We start from the raw sequence: 26,476 nt of genomic DNA on the forward strand, positions 1-26,476 counted from the left end.
CCAATGGTGTAAGGTCTGAAGTGCTTCATCTCTGTATTCGAACCCTTTTATGGGGTGATTAAATATTAGTAAACTGAGTGGATTTACAGTGGATCTTTCCATTGATGCTTGTCAATCGTATTAAAAGTGAGACTCAAAAGACTGAGGAACCCACCCCCCTTAGGAAGTCTTTTAGCTTTTCTTTGTTAAGTCAAGTGTCTAGATTGTCTGTGGTGGTTAATATAGGAGGAGGCAGGAACTAGGCTACGGTTTTTATCTCAGTTGGTGGCAGCTCCATCAGTGCTTGAAGGTGGTGCACTGTCATTGGGAGAAGCCGAGTCTAGGCCTCCACTGGAGATGAGCTCAGGAGTTTTGACTGAGCTTTTCCCAGTATCAGGGTTTTTTGGAGGGGTAGTGCCCTTCACATCCAGGCCAGGAGATAAAGGTGCACTTGGCTCCTTGGATTCGGGAGTACCATTTGTAGTTGGTTTCGAGTCGAGAATCGGTGAGACTGGTGGTTTAGGCTCAGGGATTGGAGAAACCGGTTTAGGATCCGGAGTCTTGGGATCAGGTGTGGGGCTTACGGCGGGTTTCTGTTCAGGGGTGCCAACTTTAGCTGGTATGAGTTCAGGAGTAGGTGAAACTGCTGGTTTGGCATCTGGAGTAATGGCTGGTTTCGCATCAGGAGTTGGCATTAATGCTTTTGGAGATTCAGGGGTTGGACTTGGAATTGGTTTAACATCAGTTGATGTGGCCTCAGGTGCTGGACTTGTTGGTTTCGGATCAGGTGTCACGGGTTGCTTGGGTTCTGGGCTTAAGGTCAGTTTTGTTTCAGGTGGTGGTGAGATGGTCACTTTTGGTTCAGGTGTAGCAGCAGGTTTGGGTTCAGGTGATGGCGTTACTGGTGGTTTAGGTTCAGGCGAAGGTGGTGGAGGAGCCGTCGACTTGGCCACAGGTGCTGGTTTTAGATCGGAAGTTGGTGCTGGTTTTGGAGGTGAGGGGGCAGTCTTTGGCTCTGGAATTTGGTTGGGAATGGCTTTGACGTCAGGGGCAGCAGAGGAACTCAATACATCAGAATCTGCAATGGCTATTGTTGGGGCATCAGTGTCACTATCAAGTGGGAGCCCAGTGGTATTAAAGCCCACTCCAGAGTCACTGGTCTCCATGTTCCTCTCTTGTAGGCTTGGCTCTTTAGTAGACACCTCCAAACCCTGAGGAACATACTCAGAACTTAGCATTCTTAAAGCATTAAACATAATTCAGCATTTTATACTGAGCAAATGCAAAGGGTTAAGATATAAAGATAGATCAAATGACTAAAATGTCTTTCAGCTTCCTGGTGCTCACCTTAATGCTGACCTCTGTGCTCTGTGATTTCTCAGTTATGTCTTCTTTCTGTGACAGGGCCGGGGCTTCCTCATTCTGACGGGTACAGGCTTCTTTCACAACCTGCAGAATATGAGCAAAGGGTTTATAATATACTCCATTATATAAACACAGAAAGACAAAAACCCTTTTTCTTATTCCTTTCATGTTGTAGAAGACATGAAATGAGAATGTAAAACATAAAGCAAATGTTTGTACTTTACATATCTATTATTTATTTATTTTCAAAGTTTAGGTGTGTCCTTTTTGTGGCACTTGTAAATGGAATTGCAAAGTTTTCAATCAGGTTCCCCAAACAATCTTCCTGTTTTTCATTGGTTGGTCAAACAGAGAGCTCCACCCTCCAAATTACGTCATTGGTTGATCTAATGTTGCTCTGTTGAGCTGGTCAGGATTCTGTTTTGATAGTGTCACAGAGCCACAGTCTGTAGACCTTTTGAGGAAATCAACATATGAATTGATTATTCAGCTAAATAAAAAGTAATAAAATGTATTTTGTTTTTAATAAAACTTTTGTTCCCTACAATATTCACAGAAAAATCTGTGAATTTTTCGCTTTGCTTTGACCCTTTTCTCTTTTCAAAAGTGTTGGGTACAAATACATCCAAATAAAAAATAAAAACTTAAATAAGACTAATTTGTTTGGAAATGCCACTTGGTTTGATATTTTGTATCTAATGCAATGACATTAACATATCTGTAAGTGTGATCTAAGTCCACATACTTTTTAGGGCCATTATGTTTTTTTTTTTTTTGTCCTTGGTGCTTACATAGGTGATAAGATAGGGGGTAAATACCTTTCTGAAGGTCTCTCCCTCCACTTTCCCTGCATTGTGGGCTTTCTCCTCAATGGCTCTGGCCTTTGCTGCACGTCTGCGTATCTTCACCAAACATGACACCAAGCACACCAAAAGCAGCAACACCAATAATGCTACCAAAGCGATGATGGCAATGTAGAGTTTAGGAAGCGTGTATGCTGAGAGAGAAAGATATACACCATTAGCTGCAAAGCATGAAAATTAAATTAACTGGCCTGAGTTTTCCAAAAGCATCGTAAGCCAAAGTTGATCATAGAGACCATTGGTGGCAATTGTTCTACGATTAACTTAGACTTACAATGCTTTTGGGAAATGCAGCCCCTGTTCTTTTAATTTCCCTTTGTCATCTTGCATCTCCTCACCTTCCATCTCCAGGTGGACATCAGACACCAGGAATCCCTGGAGGTCAGTCACACTGAAAACTCCGGCATCACTGGCCTTCACATCTGTCAGAAGACACATGGAATTCTCCAAAGAGAGGCGACCTTCGAGATCCAGGTTAGGAGGAAGTATGAGCTCTCCATTCTCCATAATCAAATACTTATGGTTATCAGACTTAGGGGTGTACACCAGGCGAGCTAAGGAGCTATCTAAGTGCAGGTTTACTTTCAGAGTGCCACCGTATGAAAGGGTTTCAAATATCTGATGTGCTGGAAGAAAGAAAAAACGAAGGACAGAAAGAAAGAAAGCTGTTACTGAAGCCAAGGTGTTCAGCTATTTTCTAAGATGATGTCATGTGAGTGAAGAAAGAAGAAAAATAATCGGTAGGGAGGAGAAAGCATACATTTTTTAGGGAATAAATGCTGCAGACAGAGAATGGCAGACTCCATTACATCTGTCTTTCTTCCTGTCTTTGTACTTCCCCTAATATCCTTTCTTTGAATCCGAAGAGTTCTCCCCACTCTTAAAAATAAAGGTTATTTATTGGCATCAATGGTTCCATGAAGAATAGTGGAAAAAGTGGTTCTTCTATAGCATCACTACAAAAAAAACCTTTTGGAAGCTTTATTTTCAGCACTGTATATTCCATAAAAACAACCTCCAGTCTTATATTTCACACCTCAGTTTTTATGCCTCTCAGGATACCTGATTCTGATTGGTCAGTTGCAGTTTTTGTATAATGACAACTAAACTTTTTATTTGACTATTGTCCCCGGGAAACAATCTTCGGGACTAGTTTCAAATATCTCATATCACTCTGCGGCCTCTTTGTTTTCTCTTAATCAAATAATTTCACCACAAATCAATATTTCCATTTATTTATAGCCATGTACTGTGCGGTAAAATGTACAGCTATTCGGTTATTAGAACAAAATAAATCCTTTCAGGATGATACAAGACCCTTCCGCTTCACATTGTGGTCCTATTCACCTTCTCAGTGTTTATTTTAGTGACTGGCAGACTTTACTTTATTATCCTATTACATTTCTCCTTCAAAATGTTTTCTATAGCTACTCATATATTATTAAAATGTTACTTAAATGTTATTTCAACAATAGTGTCATGTCATGTCATGAACCCCTGAAAATGTGCTTCCTGCTCTCACCTTTAACATTCAGGCAGATCTTCTTCTCGACTTTCCCAATGGAATCGCTGAAGGTGTAACTACCTTCATCAGCCCCTGTAACGGCAAGCAGAGTGAACTTTTGAGCAGTGATCTTGATGCGCTCCTGGTAATTCTCCTTGGGTGTTCCATTCAACAGTTCCACAGCCGGTAGTAAAGTCTGATTGGCCTCTACTGAGCTGTGACGAAAGCCCACACGCACCGTGTCTGAGATATCATTGAGCGAAACGTGAAAATCTGATCCATAATAAACAATGTCCTCATTAAAGCAATCTGGAAAAGAAAAAAAGAAAAGGAATCCATGAGATTTTTACATTTTCTAAGAAGAATAGAATTGCAGGTCAAAAATATGTTGTAAGAACTATTAGATAAACTATTATCTAACATAACATTGAACATGAAACTGCTAGTTCTAAACAGATCAAATGTCGGTTCCCTATAAAGTCTATATTATGTCCTGTGTCCAGAAGTAGACAGTTAGACGTTCTCAACTGTATCCAACAAAATCATACATTATTTTATTATTGCCTATTGGCATTCAAATAATTGTAGTTAAACACATTTTAATTATTAAATTTGCAAATCCAGTTTGTGCAATAGCCTGTTAATAATGTAAACCCTTAATATCCTTTATAATAAAAAAAACAAAAGTTTTGACAGCCAAAATGTACTGTAATCTTTTGCATCTTTTCTACAGTATGGTGAGAAGACACGTAATTTCATTCCACTTTCTCAATTCCTGTTGACTGCATGTGTCAAGATGAACCTTCAATACTGTTACCCACGTTATAGTAAGAAACAATTATACAATAAGAAACAAGTGCAAATTTGGTAAAACAAAAAAACTATGTAGCATCTACTGAGTGACAGCTTAATTTAGACTAAACTCAGCAGTATCTTCAGTATTATTATTCAGCAGTATTTGCAGAATTCTTTTTTCAGTTTTATTATTACATTATTGTTTATTTAATGTTTATTAAAAAATTAATAGAAAATAAAACAGCTCATATTAACAGCTCAGTTTGACCTTTCCTGAGCTCTTCCTTACTCAGACCAGTTGTTGAAAGAAAACAACCGAATTGCACCCCATTAACCCCTGTAGCGATTCTTAGCTCAAATAAAGGGAATATAATTTTAATAACTGGTCATGAATATGTCCAGTGATCGCATACATAGATTAAAATTACCCGTAAAGGGAATAAGTTGCCAATGGTCTGTATGGACAACTGAATACAACGAATTATAGTCAGTCCTCCATACAGGTAGGCAAAATTAGATCAATTGTACTATCAATAATCAATCACAACGAATTATAATTAAACATTAATATGTCAATTGTCTAAAATAGATCGATTGTCAGGATAACCTTTCATGGGGTCAATTTATTATCGAATAATCTGCTTTGTCCAGCAAAACTGATCGTCCGATCTTCAACAAACCTCATGAAAGTTATTATAGACATTCAAGAGAAGTTATTCCTCTGGCCATGAGTATTAACTTTCCTGTTTTATAAAAATACTATTTAAGTATCGACAAATTTGTAAAGCTCGTAGCTTGATCGAACATTTAAGGGACCTCGTAATATGAGCAACAGACAGAGTCAATCAAATGAATATAATGTATTTAACCCTCTGGGGTCCAAGGTGTTTTTGGGGTCCTTGAGATGTTTTGACATACTCTGACATTTGTGCTTTTTTCAGTTGCTTATAAACAAATTACTGGCAAAGGTGTAATTACACTCTATTTAGCACAAACAGGGCTACCATAATATGTTATCAACATGTATGTACATGTTTGTATTTTTGAGAGAATATTGTTTATGCGTGGTTATTGAAAAAACTAAAACTTAAAGTTTCTGAAATAAGGCCACAAAACACATACTAAATATGTGTCCACAAGACTTTTGACGAATGGATGTTGTCGCCTAGAGTTTTTTCTTCAAAATGATCTGAAAATCATCCTGCCTTATCATTCACATAAAACAATAGATTGGTTTAAATTTAAAAATGACACTTTTTGTTTGGAAAGGCAATATGCGCAGGGGTGTGACCTGCTGTGATTCACACCCGAGAAGACAATGGGCCCGCATAATGAGCGCATAATGGGGCTGCATACTAATGACCCTTTCATTCAGGTGTGTCACTGAGCCACAAGAATGCAATGACAATATATATATATATATATATATATATATGCCTATATAATACAAAATTGGTTCACAGTTCCAATTATTTATTTATTTTTCAAATTGTGCTTGCAAATTGTATAATATCTGGGGTCCAAGGTGTTTTTGGGGTCCTTGAGATGTTTTGACATACTCTGACATTTGTGCTTTTTTCAGTTGCTTATAAACAAATTACTGGCAAAGGTGTAATTACACTCTATTTAGCACAAACAGGGCTACCATAATATGTTATCAACATGTATGTACATGTTTGTATTTTTGAGAGAATATTGTTTATGCGTGGTTATTGAAAAAACTAAAACTTAAAGTTTCTGAAATAAGGCCACAAAACACATACTAAATATGTGTCCACAAGACTTTTGACGAATGGATGTTGTCGCCTAGAGTTTTTTCTTCAAAATGATCTGAAAATCATCCTGCCTTATCATTCACATAAAACAATAGATTGGTTTAAATTTAAAAATGACACTTTTTGTTTGGAAAGGCAATATGCGCAGGGGTGTGACCTGCTGTGATTCACACCCGAGAAGACAATGGGCCCGCATAATGAGCGCATAATGGGGCTGCATACTAATGACCCTTTCATTCAGGTGTGTCACTGAGCCACAAGAATGCAATGACAATATATATATATATATATATATATATATATATATATATATATGCCTATATAATACAAAATTGGTTCACAGTTCCAATTATTTATTTATTTTTCAAATTGTGCTTGCAAATTGTATAATATCAAATGTAAACATTTCTAGTAATTGTGCAGTTAATTCTCATACTGTTTTTACAGAAAGTTTGGGAATATATCCCAAATGTGTCACTAATAAAACACAATACAAATAATTTAAAGAGGAGGCTTATATTGAGCTTTTAAGATTTATTTATATGTAGCCTACATATATTTTTGCTATTTTAATAAAAAGGTTACAATTACAGCAACAATTAAAATTAACTATATTTCAAATGTAATCTTTCTTTGTATATACTAAAGTATACATTTTATCATACATATTTCACAGTTGCGGATTGATTAGTTTGAATATAGCCTACAATCGAACAAACACTATAATAACATCTTAGCAAACAAGCTTATTTGATGTGGCAGTATTTTACAGTAAAAACGACATCTTGTCTTTCAAATGTAACATATCGTTTTTATGATTAGGACATATAAATGTTAATTTGCAGTTTAATACGTTGCTTATACAAAAATATTTTATTTCAACATATTTCAGTCGATTTTTACTCATCTCAGTATTGGAATATAGTTAGGTAAAAGCTGTTCATTCATTCACACACAAAAATGCGATTCATATTCAAACAGTCTTTTTGTTTACAGACACTATTTCATATCGTGATTAGAACAAAGCACTTGAAAATAAAGAATGTACCTATTCCTCAGCTGGATCCGTTGCTCCTCCAAATGAAACTACCTGCACTTCTGAGGTAATTTTTTCCAGGATTATTATTAAGATAGTATTATTCCTCACAGCGTCGTAAATATGAGTCTCTTTCGGTGGGTTATCCAGCTGATGTGGGCATGGATCGCCTCAGAGCATTTGTGTTTGAATAGAGCGCACGCTCCGTGGGTGTGGTCAAATTAACTTTAATGACCTGAGACAAGAACGACTATCATCTCTCTCTTTTCGTACAGATTACATAAAATGAGAAAATTTGTTTTTTATATAAATTACTTCATTTAAAAGAAGATAATTCAGGCTTCATGCCTGTGTGCCTGTATACCTGTTTGACTGAGTATTTGCAGAGTTACAGTTCATTTTTCGGACGTGTTTCAGAATGGACTTCACTAACAGAGAGAACGCAGAACGCGCATCATGTTTATTTTTCTTTATTAGGCGAAAAGCACAACACTTTGTTTTTATTATGAGGTTTCACAAAAAAAATACAAACTTAACAGGATCGAATGATGTACAACACTTATATGTAAGATCAAAATCAACAGAGTAATTTGAGTCTCTTTTGCACTGATAAGGAAAAAAGTGAGCTGGTATCGCCGGCGAGACCGCCGACCCCAGAGGGTTAATAAAGGAAATGTCTCAGGTTACGACTGTAACCATAGTTCCCTGAGAAAGGGAACAAGACGATGCGTCAACGACGCTTTGGGAACGCCCCCAGCGTGAATGCGTCTGAAGCATCTATGTCAACTAGTCCAATGGAAAGAATGAGCGTCACGGGCGGGTGACGTCATGACCAGGAAGGGATAAAAGCACATCCGGTGCAAACCGGCATTAGCTTTGAAAAATTGCCGAAGCAAGCCGATCACAGGGATGCAGGAAGTATGGCAGGGTGACGCATCGTCTCGTTCCCTTTCTCAGGGAACTATGGTTACAGTCGTAACCTGAGACGTTCCCTTTCGAGGGAACTCGCGATGCGTCAACGACGCTTTGGGAACGAGAATACCCAAAACGCCAGAATTCCAAGTACCTGAGTGTTAGTCTGTTGTAACTAAGCACTAAGCACCTGAGAACCTGGGGCAGCATCCAGGTCTAAGCTGTAAAACCTAACGAATGTGAGCGGTGAGGACCAGCCTGCCGCATCACAAACGTCTTGAAGAGAAACCCCAAATAGTAAGGCTTTAGAGGCCACCATACTCCTCGTAGAGTGAGCTCTGACCTCCAAAGGACACGGCTGGTCAGAGTACCCGTATGCAAGTGCAATAGCCTCAACTATCCACTTACTAACCGTCTGTTTAGAAGCAGGAAGACCTATCTTAGGTGATCCAAAGCAAATAAGTAACTGGTCGGACTTCCTCCATGAAGATGTCCGATGAACATAAGTGTCCAATGCTCGCACTGGACACAAGAGGTTCAGCCTTTCCTGGTCCGCAGATGTAAAAGTAGGAGGACAGAAAGCCTGCAGCACAATAGGCCTCGGAATCAAGGTCGGCACCTTAGGGACGTATCCCTGTTTTGGATATAAGAATGCCTTGACCATCCCCGGCGCAAACTCAAGGCAAGTGGGGGAAACCGAAAGGGCCTGAAGATCTCCAACTCTCTTAAGGGACGAAATAGCTAGCAGAAAGATAGTATTAAGGGTAAGAAATTTTTCTGAAACCGAATCTAAGGGCTCGAATGGAGCCCTAGACAGGCCTTTTAGTACTATAGCAAGATCCCAAGCTGGCACCCTAGTGCGAGTTGCAGGCCTCAGCCTCAATGTGCCACGAAGGAAACGTGTAATCAGGGGGTCTCGACCCAACGATGTACCCCCCACCAGGGCGTGGTAAGCCGCAATGGCCGCCACGTAGACCTTGAGCGTGGAAGGACATAGACCTGACGTAAAGCGCTCCTGCAGGAACTCGAGTACTGTGTTCACAGAACAGTTAACCGGATCCCACTGATGTCGGTGACACCATACAGAAAAAACTCTCCATTTAAGCACATATAATTTCCTAGTAGCTGGAGCTCTGGAGCTTAGAATGGTCTCAACAACCTCAGTTGAGAGACCACTCTCTATGAGTTGGGCCCCCTCAGAGGCCAAACCCACAGGTTCCAAATCTCTGGCCGGGGGTGAAATATTGTGCCCCCGGCCTGAGACAGAAGGTCTCTCCTGATCGGGATCTCCAAGGGAGGACCGTCTAAGAGATGGATCAGGTCCGCAAACCAGATCCGACTCGGCCAGCGTGGTGCTACTAGCAGTAGGCTTATTCCGTACTGGCGGACTCGCTCCAGAACTCCTGGGAGCAGAGCAACAGGGGGAAATGCGTACAGACGTAGCCTCGGCCACGTCTGCACCATAGCATCCAGCCCCCCTGGGTGAGTAAGGGAGAACCAAAGTGGACAGTGCGTCGTATGCTGAGACGCAAACAGATCCACCTCTGCTTGGCCGTAAAACTCCCAAATTTTCTCCACCGCCTCGGGGTGGAGTCTCCAGTCCCCTGGCCTCAACTCCTGCCTCGACAGGATGTCTGCTCCAATATTCTGGTCCCCAGGAATATACACTGCCCTCAGGGAGAGTACCTTCCCCAGAGACCACATGAGGATCTGGTGTGCCAGCTTGCAAAGCGGACGCGAACGCAGACCCCCCTGACGGTTCAGATAAGAGACCACCGATGTGTTGTCTGTACGGACGAGCACATGATGGCCCCTCAGGTCTGGGAGGAATTGCCTCAACGCATTGAAGACAGCCATCATCTCCAGGCAATTTATGTGCCAAGAAAGATGATGACTCCTCCACAGACCCTGAACCGAGCGGCCTTTCATTACCGCTCCCCAGCCGGTGAGGGAAGCATCTGTCGAGATCGCAACTCGATGGCAAAGAGCTCCCAACACCGGACCCTGGGTTAAGAACCAGTGTTTCCTCCATACAACCAAGGCGCGGAGACACCGCCGCATGATCTTGATTATACGAAGTGGGTTTCCCCTCGGGGAGAACCCTCTGGTCCTGAGCCACCACTGTAAAGGTCTCATGTACAGCAGGCCAAAAGGTATCACGTTGGACGCTGCTGCCAAAAGACCCAACAGTCTCTCGAACTGTTTTACAGTGCGTGACTGGCCTAGCCTCAGCTCTTTTTTGTCTGTCAGGATAGCAGCTACACGAACGGGCGGTAGAGTGGCCCGCATCGTCACTGAATCCCATACCACACCAAGGAAAGTGGTTCTCTGTACTGGAGAAAGCACACTCTTCTTGGCATTGAGCCTCAACCCCAACATCTGCATATGAGCGAGAACGACACCTCGGTGCCGAACCGCCAACTGCTCTGATTCCGCTAGAATCAGCCAGTCGTCGATGTAGTTCAGAATACGTATCCCCTTCAGCCTGAGCGGGGCTGGAGCTGCATCTACGCATTTCGTGAACGTGCGGGGTGATAAAGCTAGACCGAAAGGAAGTACCCGATACTGGTATTCTTTGCCCCCGAAAGAAAACCTTAGGAACTTCCTGTGCTGAGGGAGGATGGAGACATGGAAGTAAGCGTCCTTCAGATCTATCGTGACAAACCAGTCCTCGGATCTGATTTGAGTCACGATCTGTTTGAGTGTCAGCATCTTGAACTTGAGTTTCTGTACTGAACAATTTAACAGACGAAGATCTAAAATAGGACGCAACCCTCCATCCTTTTTCGGAACAATGAAATAACGGCTGTAAAAACCCGACTCTCGGTCGAGTGAATACACCTGTTCTATAGCTTCCTTTGCTAACAGGGCCTTTACCTCTTGCTCCATTACCAGAGCCTGCTCGGGATGCACTACAGTGAACAACACCCTGTTGTAGCGAGGAGGACAAGAACCAAACTGGATTCTGTATCCTTTCTCTACAATCCGCAGGACCCAACGAGAAATATTTGGCAGTAGCTTCCACGCTGCCAGAAAATCTACTAAGGGAACCAGCCTCTCGAGGCTGGTCTCTGGTATTAACGAGACAGCCAGTTCTGGAGCCTGAAACATAATGGCAGGAACTACCTGAACTGGCTGCTCTAGAACCCCCCTCAGAGGGCGCGAAACCGATGCAGTGCCGCAGCATAGCATCAGCGACTCGCTGGAGACCGCTGCGCCCCGAAGCACCAAGGGTGACGGGGTTGGCAGAACGGTCCCTTGAGGACCCCGAAGTGGAACGGGCACCGTATTCTGAGGTGTACACCGCTCCACTTCGGTCGGGGCTGTCCTCACAGGTCTGACGCCAGTGACATTAGGACCTCTTTTTTTTGAGCCGAAGTCTTCTTCGCCTGAAGAACGGTCCTCAGATCCGGCTTCGACTTAGAAGACTTCGACTGAGAGTGTTGCGCCTGTTTCCAGTGTTTATGTGGAGGTGCACGAGACGAAACACTCTCTTTCTGTTGCACACGATATGAGGAGCTCGACGGCTGGGACTGCTCACGCCCAGCAGCCCCAGGGGGCTGGACACGGCGAGGGAGAAACTTTTTAAATGCCTCCGCTTGCTTCTTTGACTCTTGAAATCTCTCGACGACCGCATTGACTGCGTCGCCGAAGAGACCAGAAGGCTCAAGCGGAGCATCTAGTAAAAAAGCCCGATCTTTTTCTTTTATTTCGGCCAGATTTAACCAAAGATGTCTCTCAGTAGCTACAAGGGCTGCCATAGACCGCCCAATTGCTCTGACGGTCTCCTTTGTAGCCCTGAGAGACAGATCGGTGGCCCGACGAAGTTCTCGAACCTCGTCAGGACCAACTCCCTCACTCCTATCCAGATCCCCCAGCAGGTCAGCTTGGTAAGCCTGGAGCACTGCCATAGTGTGCAGACATGCTCCAGCTTGACCTGCTGCCGTATAAGCTTTGCTCACTAAAACCGAAGTTGCTTTAAGCGGTTTAGTGGGCAAAGCTGAGGCCTTCAGAGACGATGCTGGACCAGGTGACAGATAGCTCGCGAGCGTCTGTTCAGCCTGGGGCATCGCCTCATATCCGTAATCTTTCAGCCCTCTTATACCTGAATATAAATGAACCTAAGGGCTGAAAAGTCATGACGAGTACGGCTTATTCCACGATCTAGATAGCTCACTATGAAGATCGGGGAAAAAGGGAAGGCCTCGTGGTGGAGATGATGTGGTTGAAGAAAGGAAGCGCTCGTCTAATTTGCTTTTGGGACGAGCGCCCCTTTTCTCAACTGGCCATTCAATATTTAATTTCTCTACAGCCCGAGACATCACCTCCACCAGCTCCTCATATGCTGGGGAAACAGGTGGCGAATCTCTTTCCCTAGTGTGTGTGCTTTCACTCTCCATACTCATTATATCAACCTCCTCAGAGGAAGAGCACTGAAGTAATGGAGGACTCTCTCCCCGGGCGGAAGAAGCCGCAGAGCGGGCTTCCGACACCGGTGGGAGAGCACCGGATCCTCCGGGTAAGGAAGGAGAAAAGGCCCTCGGACCCGTCTCCAACCCCTCCGAAAGATCCTTTTGCGATCCCCAAGAATGCATTCTCCGTGTTGCCTCGGCAACAGCGGGTCCTGCACCCTGAGGATCGCGAGCCTGACCACTCTCGTCAAAGAGTGACAGGCGAGAGCGGAGCATGCGAAGCGGAAGCATCTCACAATGCTGGCACTCAGCCCCCTCGAAGGCTGAGACCGCATGCTCCACCCCCAAACAAATGAAACAAAGCTTGTGTGTGTCCCCACCCGTTAAAAAACGCGGGCAGGGAGAAGCACACTGTTTGTACATTTGTTTCGCCATAACTCTTTCCAATATATATGCAACAGACAACAATAAATAGACAGAGACAGTATAACACAGATCGCTTGCTGAGGCACAGAAGCTAATGCCGGTTTGCACCGGATGTGCTTTTATCCCTTCCTGGTCATGACTTTACCCGCCCGTGACGCTCATTCTTTCCATTGGACTAGTTGACATAGATGCTTCAGACGCATTCACGCTGGGGGCGTTCCCAAAGCATTGTTGACGCATCGCAAGTTCCCTCGAAAGGGAACTACGTATACTGGTGACTACAATTACATGGAATAAAATGTATATACAACACAATAGCAACAAACAATGAAAGAAAATGAGAGATAAAAGAGGTAGGAAGTGGTCAGCAGTATGGCAAAATCACAGAGAAAGGAACCTTGAGAGAGAGACACCAAAATATCAAATCACCCTAAATGGGGTAAACAAATCTTAAACGCTTTAAAAGCTCGATAAAACGAATACTTGCACATATGGTTCTCTTATGTTGCTGAGTAAGGAAGGCGCGTGGCTGTCGTTCCTTCTGAGCGTCACGCGTTCTCCGTGGTTCTTCCGGTGTACGGAGGCGCGGCAGATTTAAAGGCCCCTTGAAGGTGAAGTTACTCAAAGAAAAATAATTCAGGCTAAGTTCATTTCACTCGTCTGTGGAAATTAACAAAGTAGAATACGAAACGGGAAAACAAAAGAAAACAAAACTAAACTAATGGACTGAAGAGAAGGTCCCGAAGAGAGGAGTTGAAAAGGTTGAAGAGATGGATGAAGAGATGAAGAGCTGAAGAGTCGAAGAGATGAAGAGTCGAAGAAGTTGAAGAGAGAGAGGAACTGGCGTTCCATCCTTTTGAGGACAATGGAGTTCACACCTCCTTTGGGGTGAACGGCCAATCTCCTTCGAGGATTTCGAGAGGGAAAAGTTTTCCTTTGTCCTGTCAAAGCAGCTCATCTGCATAGTTTACGGCCTTGTTAAAAGATGCAACTTCTAACCAGAAAGCGGTTGCACATATAATCATTTCCTGTATGTGTCTAACTCCGTGAGGTCGAGAGGATTAAAACGGTACCAATAAAGACATGTAAAAAGGATAGGAATTCACAGTTAAATTCATATGCCTGAATATAGGCACGAGTTCCACTGATACACTAGGAAATCATAAACAGACTAATATGAACTGGGAAACATGCAAACACACAGGAATATATCGTATACAGTTGGCAATGGCTCATATTCTGAGTTTAATGGAAAAGTCCGTGTATGTGTGTTTGTGTGTGTCTTCTGCCATGCAGAGGTCTCGTACCCCCTCCCCCTCCCCCTAGGAGAGCCGATTAAGATCTCTTTGAAGCTCGGGCGAGTTCTATTTTATTGGTGTTTGGGTAAAAACTCTCATACCGTAAAGGTGTCAATGGGCAATTTTAACGCAGACTCTGTGGTGCCAGGCCTGAGTTACGGATAAGAGTCAAAGGGGTTAAAAGCAGTTTCACATGTAGAATTGAATGAGTCATCCTGACACAGTCCAGATACGCTACACCCCTTAATCCCGAAGTGTACCGCCGGCGGTATCTCAGCTTTTTAATGCATCTAGCTCAGTGGTGTAGACAGGGGAGGGGCCAAGGGGGCACGGGAAACTGATTGGCCCACCAATGTGCCCCCACCCTTCTACTTGTCTGTCACTCAAAAATTAAAATTATACCTTTCAGCTTGCATTTGAATAATTAACGGTTCCGCGATGCTTCTCAACAACCGGACTAAGAATAGCGAACTTCTGTTCCCTTTCGAGAACGGTCTCTCGTATTGTGTAGCTATACGCTATGGGAAAACTCAAGAATATTGAAGCCTTTATTTAAAACACAGTGCAGGCTGATAAGCACGCTGATTGGCTGTGTTGCGGCAACTGCATGAACCTATGGCCGAAGCAGAGGATGAACGAGGATGTCAGAGGATGAACGAGCGCTCGGAGGCGAGCGAGATCACGCCGGGTCCGTCCCCGTGGAAGCGGGCGGCCTTGTCTCGTTCGGAGGATCGGTGGACGAAATGGATGGCAGGGTGTCAGTGGCGGCATCTGAGGGTGAGGATTGGTCGGGCTCAACTTTTGACCCTGCCCCCCCGTCTCAGCTAGATAAAGGCAACACCAGGACGAGCGCCAACGCCGAGCTTATCCGCGTCCTCTCCCGGGCCGTTCAAGAGCTGGAAATTGACTGGTCTTCTCCAGAAGAGCCAGCTAAAACCCGCCTTGATGAGTGGTACCGGCTGACGGCTGACTAAAGCCACTTTCGCTTAAGACCGCACTCCTGCTAGCCCTTGCATCGCTCAAGCGAGTGGGTGATTTACAGCGCTCTCCGCGAACGCTTCCTGTCTTGAGTTTGGGCCCAACGACTCCAGAGTCTTCCTTAAACCGAGACATGGCTATGTACCTAAGGTACTTTTGACTCTGTTCAGAGCCCAGGTTATTTCACGATCAGCTCTTCCCCCGTCGGAAGACGATAGTGACTTGAATCTGCTCTGCCCTGTCAGGGCTCTAAGAATTTATTTAGAGCGTTCTGCCCTGTTCAGGCAGTCGAAACAGCTCTTTGTATGCTTTGGTGGCCGCACCAAAGGGTCTCCGGTCACGAAGCAGAGATTTTCAAGATGGATAGTAGATGCTATCTCTTTAGCCTATGCTTCTATGGGCCTTCAATGCCCCATAGGCATTAGGGCTCATTCCACAAGGGGCATGGCTTCTTCATGGGCCTGGTCCAGTGGTGTACCAATTGAAGACATTTGTAAGATTTTATAACTTGGAAGTGCCGGCTTTGCAAGCACGAATCCTCTCTGTATAAGTGGTCTTGGCCCCTGTTGGGCCCAAACCTCTACTATTCCTTTGAGGGCCCCGACTTTCTGGTCCCCGTTGGATTGTAACTTTTATTTCTGCTATATGTCTCGGGCTTGTTAGCTTTAGGCAGTAGTCAGAGTGAAGTTATTAGGCTAATAGCACAGCGTTTTAAAATGGGTTCCCATAGTGTATAGCTACGCAATACGAGAGACCGTTCTCGAAAGGGAACGTACTCGGTTACTAACGTAACCTCGGTTCCCTTAGAGATAAGAGAACGAGTATTGCGTACCTATTATGCTACTTTCAGGTGCTGTCACTTCAGTCGATTTAACCTGATTCCAAATATCTCTAAGGGAACCGAGGTTACGTTAGTAACCGAGTACGTTTTCCAACTAAAAAAAAAAGCACATGGTAAGTTGATCTATTTTATATTCCTTTTTTTTTTTTATTAGCGAGTTGTTGCAATGCTAGGTTTTGGTACCGTCTTCCAGTGTTAGGACAGACCAGGTTCGATGTCATTTTAATGCTCTGTGGCTGAATGAATGTAATGCATAATAACACAATCAGGGGTTTCCTGTGTTGTGATTTCTTTCGGCCGATACGCAAGTGATATTGCAAGCCAGATGCCGAAGCAAATCTTATGATGTTTATCTCACGTTCCACACTTTAAAAGCTGTAAATATCAGAGGTGGAGGTCTTGAGTACCGTGACTGCATGCAAATTTAAAGATTTCTAATAAATGAAGAAAATGACTTAACTTTGACTTGAGAACGAATACTCTAAGGGTGTACTCACACTAGGCACGGTTGCCATGAACCGGGCCCGAGTACGATTGTCCCCCCTCCCCACTCCCCCTCTGGCCTGCACTCACATAGGGTTTCAGCATTCGTGCCGGAGCACGCTTACGTCATTATGGTGCGTGCGACGGTTTCGGGATAAACAAGAAGAGCGGCGCTCTCTGAACACAATGGAGTCCATCGCTCTGTTTTCTTTGTGGATAATTTTGTGTCGTTTGGTCCACGGTGGTCCACAGCCTGTTGTTAAACAGATGCGTCGCCTTAGTGGCGCGAAAATTTTCACGTAATCGTGCTGCTCGTATGAGGAGGTTTGCAAGGTACCAGCTGAAGTGCAGCAAGGACTTTGCAGCTTTGATTACGAACTGTGTTGGTTTTGGAGCGTCGCAAAACCATGACATCACGCGTCCTGTTCCGTGCTCCAGCACGGTTAGCGCTCACACTGCATGCGAACCGCGCCCGAGTCCAACTGAACCGTGCTCTGGCCCACCTCTTCCAAGCGTGCCAGGGCCGGCTAATCGAGCCGCGCCCGGGCACGGTTCGGAGCACTCACACTAGTCAAACGAACCGCGCTTTGGTGGTCAAACGCACTCGGGCACGGTTCAAACTGGCTAGTGTGAGTACACCCTTAATTAAATCAGTGTCGCACCGCATGACTCGATAATGACTTTATACGAATTGTAATAAAACTTTAAAAAATCAATAAAAAATGATTGCGACATTAGCTAATATACAAACTGCAAGCCACGGAACCAGGGGCGCCGGCGCCTCTGATCAGAGTCTACGTGCATGACGCTGTGCAAGCACAAAACAATACAGGAGAAGAGGAGAATCTACGAATATTGTTTGTTTGGATTTAAACAATTCGAAATGGACCATATTCATAAAAATAAATTTTGTATATGCACAATTTGAAACCCGAACATGGTGTGTAACTGTCTCTTATGGATAATTTCTCATAATATCTAGAGATTATGAAGATATTTGATGTTGAGTTTTCTTGCTGTCTGAAACATAAAATATATGGTGTTTTTCTTCAAATATCTTGTAGTTTTGCAATGTTGTGTGACACAATCTGGATAATTTCTTGAATTTTGTGTCAAGCAAAGTGAACAATATGAGTCTCAAATTAAATTTAGTATGTAATGTATGTGTTTTCTATGAAGATAGAATTCACAGAAGTTAGTGACAAAGCATCATGACATCCAGAAACATTCTCAAATAAAAACCATTAATATAAATAGCAACGTAAATAAAATATTACTAAAATATATAATAGCCTATATATAAATAAATAATACTAATTTAACACTGGACTAATTAAGCTGTTCTAAACCGTTTTTATAAGATTCATATAATTTACATGTAGTTAAACTAAAGCTACCCTTTTGAAAAAGTAGCTATCTAACATAAAGTATGGATATATGATATTATACAATCATATATGCACAAGGCTAATTAGCCTTGGCATATTTAGATTTTGTCTATTCATCAATGCAAATTTACTGCAACTGCTGCAATGCAAATTTAATAGGATGTGGATAAAAATTATTATTATTGTGTTTAATTAATAAAGTTATATTAATTAATTGTGTATTTATTATATGAATAATATACTTCTGCATTTGTATAAATAAGTTCTTTTTTTCTTTTTTTTTTGCCCATGTATAAGGTTGTGAGGATTTGTGTAAAAATTATATAACCTAATGTTGAGTTTTATTATTTTTGTGAGTTGTACTCTATTCACAGATTGGATTATTTTATTTATTACAGTTTTTCACTTCTGAAAAGTAATACAAATTGAATTTGACTGTTCTTATTTACAGCAGTGAAAAAATGCCATTAAAAGAAAATAAGGTATAGCTGTTAATTGCTGATTTTAAAGCTTACTGAACTTTAAATGATTTGGATACAGTTTTACATATAAACACAACATAAGATTGGCCCCTCTGATTAATTGTGGCCCCTCTTGTGCCCCCCCAGTTGAAAAAAATCCTAGAATCGCCCCTTATCTAGCTCTTAACGAGTGCGTAGTAGTCCCTCTAAAACGGAGTGTTAACGCCCGTGGGCGTTTTTTCAATTTTTCAAAACCACTGCCTTGATCAACACAAAATAAATGTCATTTGAAAGCTTAGAGTCTGAACTTTACAATGAATGTAGCCAATTTGAAAAACTCCTAAGTAGTGAGGAGGTATTTGCTGATAAATAGAATTTCGTTTTTTTATAATCTATAAAATACTTTTTTGTACTATGTACTGCACTGTGTCAAAAACATCATACAGCTCATGAAACATTCACAGATCGTTGAAAATGGCACATCTTTTTTACAGCATATTATTACAATTAAAATTAGCCCAAAATGTACATAATCTATTGTGTTGATCACAAGATATTCCTCATGGAGGAACAATTTTAAAAATGCCCGTTAGGGGGCATCAAGGAACGAACGAAAAGGCTATCTTGGTTCTAAATGATGTAACATTTGATTACTTTATGCAATCACCACAAAATTTGATCCAGATGCAGCTCACATGTAGAGGGACTTCACCAAAAAAGAATTGTCCTCCTACCTTATTTCCTCCTAGTTATTCCATGTCCTAGTTATTCTATGCAAAATCAAAAAATATATATTCATATATATTTTGTCTTTTATCAGCAGTTTCTTAGCATGAGAATGTCCAAATGTAATGTAATGTATATTTTCTAAAAATATAAAAAGTGTTCTATCAAACGATACCTACCTTTTGACTCTCCTTGCTATAGTCTTTAGTTTTGTGTGTGTCACTCAGAAAAAACAACTCTAAAAATGCCCTCAGGGCTTAAGGGGTTAATGGAAAGTGTCAGCCAGCACCACTAATAATGGGAGAAATAGATAGTTGGGTAGAGAGAAAGAAGGATCTTTAGGTACAGAAGAACGGAAGGCAACCAGTGTGCCTTGACAGAGCTACAATTACTGCAGGAGGTCATTAATCCTCCCTTACTGTTCACCACATGACTTCCTATAATCATGGAAGCCACTCAGAGCTATTCTAATGTGAATGCGTGCATCCAATTTAGTGTGCAAGCTGTTATTCAAAGTGAGGTAACCATTTTTTGGTATTTTGACATGAAAATTACGCAGTACCTCTAACATAGAGTATGATGCGTGTAACATCCCCTGCGGTTTGGTCAGATGAGATGGTGTAGACTCCTTCATCACTTTCTCCAACATTTTCCAAGATCAGGTGGGTCAAAGCAATGTTGAGTTTGGCACGAAGATCAACCACTTCACCAGATCTCATCAGCGACTTCTCACGTCCTGGAACGATCGAAGGCTTGAACGACACGTCAGCTTTACCTGCAGGCATGGGGATGTGGAAGTCTTCCCCAAAAAACAGAGCCTGGGACACTTCTTGGCCTACAAGAAACACAAAAAGATAGAGAGCGATTTTATTGTGCAACACTATTATTTTCTTCTTCTTAATAAATCATTTGAATAATTAAAAGTGACTTGTTATGTTTGCATTACCTTTTAGAGTTGCAGAGAATGCTAAAAATCCAAAAAGAAAAGAATCAGTGTTTAGATTAACACATTCATTAACAGCAATGTGACATCAGCTATAGTGAAATCATACAGAAACTGAGAATGTATTTTCAATTTATGCAATATTCAATTTAATTACATTTACATTTTTTTCTTTTGGACTTGCATGTCAAATTAAAGAATAAAACATTGATTAAACATCTGTTCAGGCCATATAGCATGTCATACTGTCTAACATTTTTAATTTATTAATAAGACAATTCATATTTACATATTTTTTAGGTTTATTGGAACATTTTAAAGAAAATATTTAAATAATTTTTTTTATGACAAATGCCATTTAGTTAAAGTGCACATCTGACCATTTCAAAGCACAAGAACTAATTTAATACTTCGAGTTTTCTTTTTTTTTGGATTGATATCCAATAGTCATTCCGTGTTAAATCAACAAAATTTCAGAAACTTCTCCAGCTCAAATTTTTTGATTTTGTTAATATTTTTTTTCTGAAGAGAGACGAACACAAGTAGTGATGAAAGCCAAAATATTAAATGAATAAACTATATTGCTGAAAATTGTCAAAATGAAGTTGAAATATCGGGGAAAAAATTACTTTAGGAAGATGGCATTTTAAGAGAGCTATGTTGTATGAAATTGTTTTGATAGAAGGAAAGGAGATACATTTCTAGTTTCTAGTTTTTGTTTTTTCAGACATTCTTCTTTAAACACATTAAGTATCAGCTGTTTAACCAAATATTGTTTTTGACCATTGAAAATGGTTAAACTTCAACAGTTTGAACATGGAGCTGCATTGAGATCTCCATATCAATGGGATTGAACCATACAGGGCCTTAAAAAAAATAAGATTACAAAAGAAAAGTTAATAAGAATGAGATTATAGAAGGATATTGAGATATATTGAATACTTCTTGAGTTACAGGCATGCAAACTTTGGAAAATTAATATTTTTGGCACTCAGACAGGTACAGTATGTTCTATGTAATTGTGTTGATTGAAAAAAATTTGTTTCAACATTATTTGTTCTTCAGATATTCCTCTTTAAAAGAAAATAGTATCAGCTATTCAAAGTAACCCACATTTAGTTTTTGATCACTGAAAATATGTAGGCTACCTTCAATTTACCAATTTATTCATGAAGACACATTGAAATACCCATATCTCTGGAAATGAACCACATTGGGCATTAAAAATTAAGATACTAAAAGAAAAGTTTGTTAACTACAAGAATCTAAAAGAATTTTAAGATCTTTAATAATTCTTGAGTTACAGGCATGCAAACTTGGTGCAAAAAAAAACACACAAGGTTTTTTCCATTTTTGAAATGTCACCGTTGGCATATAATGCAACAAAAATTCAACAGATTTTACTAATAGACCAACCAATCTCTGTGTAAAAATAAAATAATGATGCTGCCATCTTTCTAACGTCATTTTTACCCCCCTGTAAATTGACTTAAAATCTCAGGTGAAAGTGGTCATTTTGAGCCCCCTCTACAAAATAGTGGATTACTCCATTACTGTACAAATATACATCTGTGACATTTAATATTTTGGCTTTTATCACTACTTCTGTTTGTCTTTCTTCAGAAAAAAAATATTTGAGCCAAAGACCTCTGGTTAAATTGACACAGAATGACTCAATACATAATTTAGTATGTATGAAAACGACCCACTTTGTTAAGTAAAATATGCTAAATACATCCATTATAGATGGCACATTTAATATTACTTGTCATGTGGTCAGATATTCATTATAACTAAAAGCTATGTATGTACAGTACACAGTCCTTCCAAGCTGGTACATTCAGAACTCCCCTGACATTTGTGAGAACATTACAGCTCTTATAGAAGATGCATTGTGGATCAGGACTGTAATTAAAGAACTACAATAGCTATTAGCATGTCAGAGCCACTGTCCTTAACATTTCCACACTTGTGTAGGGATAATAATGATACAGAAGATCAACCACTCAAAAGATTCACAAGGACTCTTTCTTACCTGAGTAGAACAGCACGCTTAAGACGATCAGTCTCAGATTCTGCATATTGGCTCTGAAAACATTCACACATGAAAATTACATTTGCATTCAAAGAGGATTTCAATTCTAAACACTGACATTGTAATTGTATAAGTTTCATGGTACATTGCTCAATTGCTCTCAAATTCCGGCTATAGAAAAGGACAACAATGATCAAAATGGCAGTGTTGGCAAATGGACACAGGTCGATTGAGTGCTTTGATGTTGACTTATAAATCTTGGCTGTGACTATAAAACAAGTCCGTTTATGTTAATGTTAGACATACATCTATGTTTTTCAGCTTTTATGGGAGACGTGTGAGCTCTGATCATCAGTCCAAGGATCTAAAAGGGCTGTGTCGAGGAATGAGCCTCTTAAAAGAGCTAGGCTATTTGGACGTGTCAGTAATTGTGGGTTTATTGGCTTGACTTGTGCATTGCTTATCTAACTGACATTGATCTGGTATCTCAGAGGGGATTTATAATGAATAGTAAGAACAGTCAGTTTATTGAGATTCCCGGTTAAGATTCATCACCAATAAATTACATTAGTCAAGCAATTTCATGAGGAATTATGCTTTTAGATACAGTGCTGTCTATGGGTTTGTCTGTATAAATGCACATGGAATGAGAAACATGACATCATTTGGATGGATCATTATCTCCATAATCAGGACAGGATTGGAATGACTGAAGACATTAAAAATGCGAGAGGAAATAAGACTGAATCCGTTAGCCTGGTTTGTTCTACAAAAATCTCTCTTTCCATGTTACATCCCAAAGAAATTCCATGATTTTTACACAACTTTTCTAGTCTGCATTTTCTGTGCTGACTTTAGGCGATTTAAATGCGGTGTTAAACAGAAGAGTAGGCACTTATTGGAAGATGAAAGCAGAAGTAAAATATAATACAAAAATATAATATAATACAAAAATATAATGATCGATATTTAAAAGTGAATAACAGGTGTTATATATATATATATCAGTGTTTCCTCTAGGATTTTTTCCAGCCGTGGTGGCAGGCCCATTTCGCTAGGGGAGGGGGCGTGGCCCATGAGTGATATTCCCACTGGCCACGCCCCCTTATCCCAGGTGTTTAAACTTCCCCTAAGCATTATAACATGAAAGGCGCCAATAAGAGCGGCAAAGCGATTGTGCGCATCCCGTGCGCAGAATGATGCACTTGAAGGAACGCGAAGTCACAGCGTGCAGCGCTTCGCATTGAAAAGTTCAAAGCGAAGAGATTATCTATGCTTAATGTATTATATCTATGCAACAGTTTATTGAGCCTTTTCTTTTAACAGTTTTAAATTTCAGTTAACTTACAGTGCGCATGAAGAACAATTCATAGTGCTCTCTACTCTAGTGCTGTAGTAACAGACACCCGGGAGAAAGGAATATGATTTAGAAAGCGCTATAAACTCTAGCAAGATAAGGTAATTTTATGCAAACTATAGATCTTTATCTACAAATAAAGTATAATAATGGGAACATTGATCTTGAAGAGAGTGTCGTCGTGTTACTGTCGTACCCGAACGTGACGAGCTGTTTGAATGCTGAATGGAGAATGACTGAGGAGAGATGAGTTTCCATTAACTTTAACTTAACGACTTAAATATACATTTTTACCTCACATTATGCTATTGAATGACTTTAGAAGTCTTGGAATATAGTGCGAAAACTTTATGGTGCTTTACAATGTTTTGTATGCCTTTAGTGGGGCTTAACAATAACACATACAATATCGGACCGAGAAGCTGCAGCCGTGGCGGGATGATTTTAGGTGTGGCGGCCCGCCACGGCAGAATGAATGTAGCGGAAACACTGTATTATATATATATATATATATATATATATATATATATATATATATATATATATATATATATATATATATATATATATATATATATTCCAATTTCCATTGGAATTATTTATTATTTTTGAGTAAAAGATAATTTGAAAAAAAATAAAAATAAGTTAAAGATAATTAATTGATGTAATTATTTCCATGACATTTACAGGCCGGGCCCAGGATATCAAAATTTTAACATTCCCTGATATTTCCAGATTTTCTAATGACTGTGGAAACCCATATTTTGAACACAAACTGTACTTTATACTTACAATTAAACTTAGTACATAAAAGTATTATGTTATTCATTAATTGTAAAGGTGGCATCATATAGGTATTATGATCAGTAATGTGGAAATATCAGGACAAACACAATCATTAACAGTCTGAAATAGGCGCGCACTTCACAAATAATGACATGAAAAGATTCCTAAGAAAACCTTTGCCATGCAGGCCAGACATTAGACAACAAGGCAAGCCTCCAGAACAGCAGATGCATTTAGGCCATTCAGTGATTTCATAACAGACTTCTGCTCAGACGTTTGAATATTGCATATGAACATTTTATTGTCATTTAGTTGCAAAAATGGAAAAACAGCAAATAAGTATATATTTTTCTGTCTCTGGACAGTGCTGATGTGTAAATGCGTCGGCGCTTTTTTAGTTTCATATGGACAAAGTGCCATCTGGTCCACTTACATCCTTTCCCTCCCTCCCTCTCAGTATGACACCTCTTACAGCAACCTCACAGTTTCTCTCATATAAGACATGGGCAACATAACATGGAGGCAGAGATGCAGACCAGGTGCTCAAATACAACATAAGATGCCGTTCTCCTGAGTGCAATGCAACAATGAATCGGAGCTCAAATCAACCTGCTGCAGACAGCCTATATGAACTGCAATATCATAAATTGGTTAATTATGCTAGAAGCAGGCTGTGTAAACCAGGGAAATAAAAAAAGATAAATAGGGGCTCAGGGAAATCAAGCTCAACTTTTGGAAAGGTGCTGTATGACTATTTCATATGTGGTTATTGATGTTGGAAGCAGGTCATCTCCTAAGAGACCAGGACTGGGCATCTGGAAATTACTTCCAGATTATTTCATTCAGACTCTTGCATCATAATAATAAAGCCTTGAACCAGACTATTAATTCAAAAGGCGATAATGTAGTTAGAATGGTCTGATGTATGACATGAAAGGCGATGAGATCATGGTTGTGTCTTACAACCTAGTGAGCTGTCTACCTAGGCACCATTTTGGGGCATCATTATGGTTAAAAATATGGCGTATAGATAAGCATCTGAATAGGTTTTAAGACACAGAGCAGCGGGGGCGCCGAAAGCTTGACATGTACCGCATCTCCTCTCAATTTCAGACGAAACCTTCAAATGATCTTATCACCTCCCAATCATAAAACTATTTGTCAGTCAAACAAATTTTCTCTCGGTCACACGATGAGAAAGATCGCCCACACATGTTCGGGTTATTACGGTGCACAGACGACGAAATGAAATACGCCGCAATCAACCGGCAAAATTAGACTTAAATAAGAATTATACATAGGCTATACAATTTAGAATATTAATGTTATTATAAAACTGTCATTTTTCGAGCTCATCGCGACAAATACGTCTAATTATCATATTTGCTTTTCTCATCTTAATTTTTCGGTAATTTCACCACAAAGCATATTTTAATGGAAACATTTGATATAATACAGGATGCTTAACCTGCATTCGCGAGCTGACGGGGCATTTATGCTATGCAGTAACGTTAACTTAACCGACCGCAAATCTCTTCAACAAGCCTAAATGCTCTTCTAAACCTCTAAATATGAATCTTGCGCCTTATTGTATTCGCGTTCGAACAGCAAACATCAACTTTATCCAATTGGAAAAGTACCAGACGAAGCAGAAACTGCAGAATTTAACCCTTCAATTCCTGCAACCCAAAGCCAGCTGCCCGTTTATGACATCCCTGCCGCAAAATTGATATTCTCCCTTACCGTGTTCACAGCTCACCTTCAATATGCTCCTCGAATGATAGAGTGTAAAAGGGGGGAAATTCCGTTATTCGTCCTTTTCTGCTTCCTTTCCACCACGAAAATCACTTAAGGACTAAGTTGCACCTCAGGAATCCGTCCAGTATCTCGCCGCGTCTCGAGTGCGCTCGGTAAAGCCCGGCACTTCAACCCCTTATGGGCGTGTCAACGGATCCGAACACACTCAGACAACCTTTGCAGAACCGACGTGAAGGTCTTTAAGGTGTTCTTCAGATCGATCCATCACTGAGACCAACGCCCCTATGAATAAGAATGTGCACTAGACCATTTTGCCGGTTTTATCTGCATTTTGCTTCAATTGATCAACAGCTTT

The 26,476-nt window shown here is 40.8% G+C and overlaps 1 protein-coding gene across 1 annotated transcript; it reads right to left on the bottom strand.

Annotated features, from left to right (window-relative positions):
• Positions 1-185: 185 nt before the first annotated feature.
• Positions 186-26,224, bottom strand: si:dkeyp-77h1.4 (uncharacterized). Its single transcript, XM_056232579.1, has 9 exons — positions 26,123-26,224; positions 22,221-22,273; positions 20,189-20,209; positions 19,805-20,077; positions 3,730-4,020; positions 2,546-2,833; positions 2,163-2,341; positions 1,327-1,428; positions 186-1,190 (listed from the first exon to the last, which is right to left on the bottom strand). Exons 2-9 carry the CDS (start codon positions 22,264-22,266, stop codon positions 258-260), a joined length of 2,133 nt encoding a protein of 710 aa, XP_056088554.1. The 5' UTR covers positions 22,267-22,273; positions 26,123-26,224; the 3' UTR covers positions 186-257.
• Positions 26,225-26,476: the final 252 nt, after the last annotated feature.

Source organism: Rhinichthys klamathensis, unplaced genomic scaffold (genome assembly GCF_029890125.1).
Source record: "Rhinichthys klamathensis goyatoka isolate OS25496 unplaced genomic scaffold, OSU_Roscu_1.1 h1tg000349l_1, whole genome shotgun sequence".
NCBI classification, from domain to species: Eukaryota; Metazoa; Chordata; class Actinopteri; order Cypriniformes; family Leuciscidae; genus Rhinichthys; species Rhinichthys klamathensis.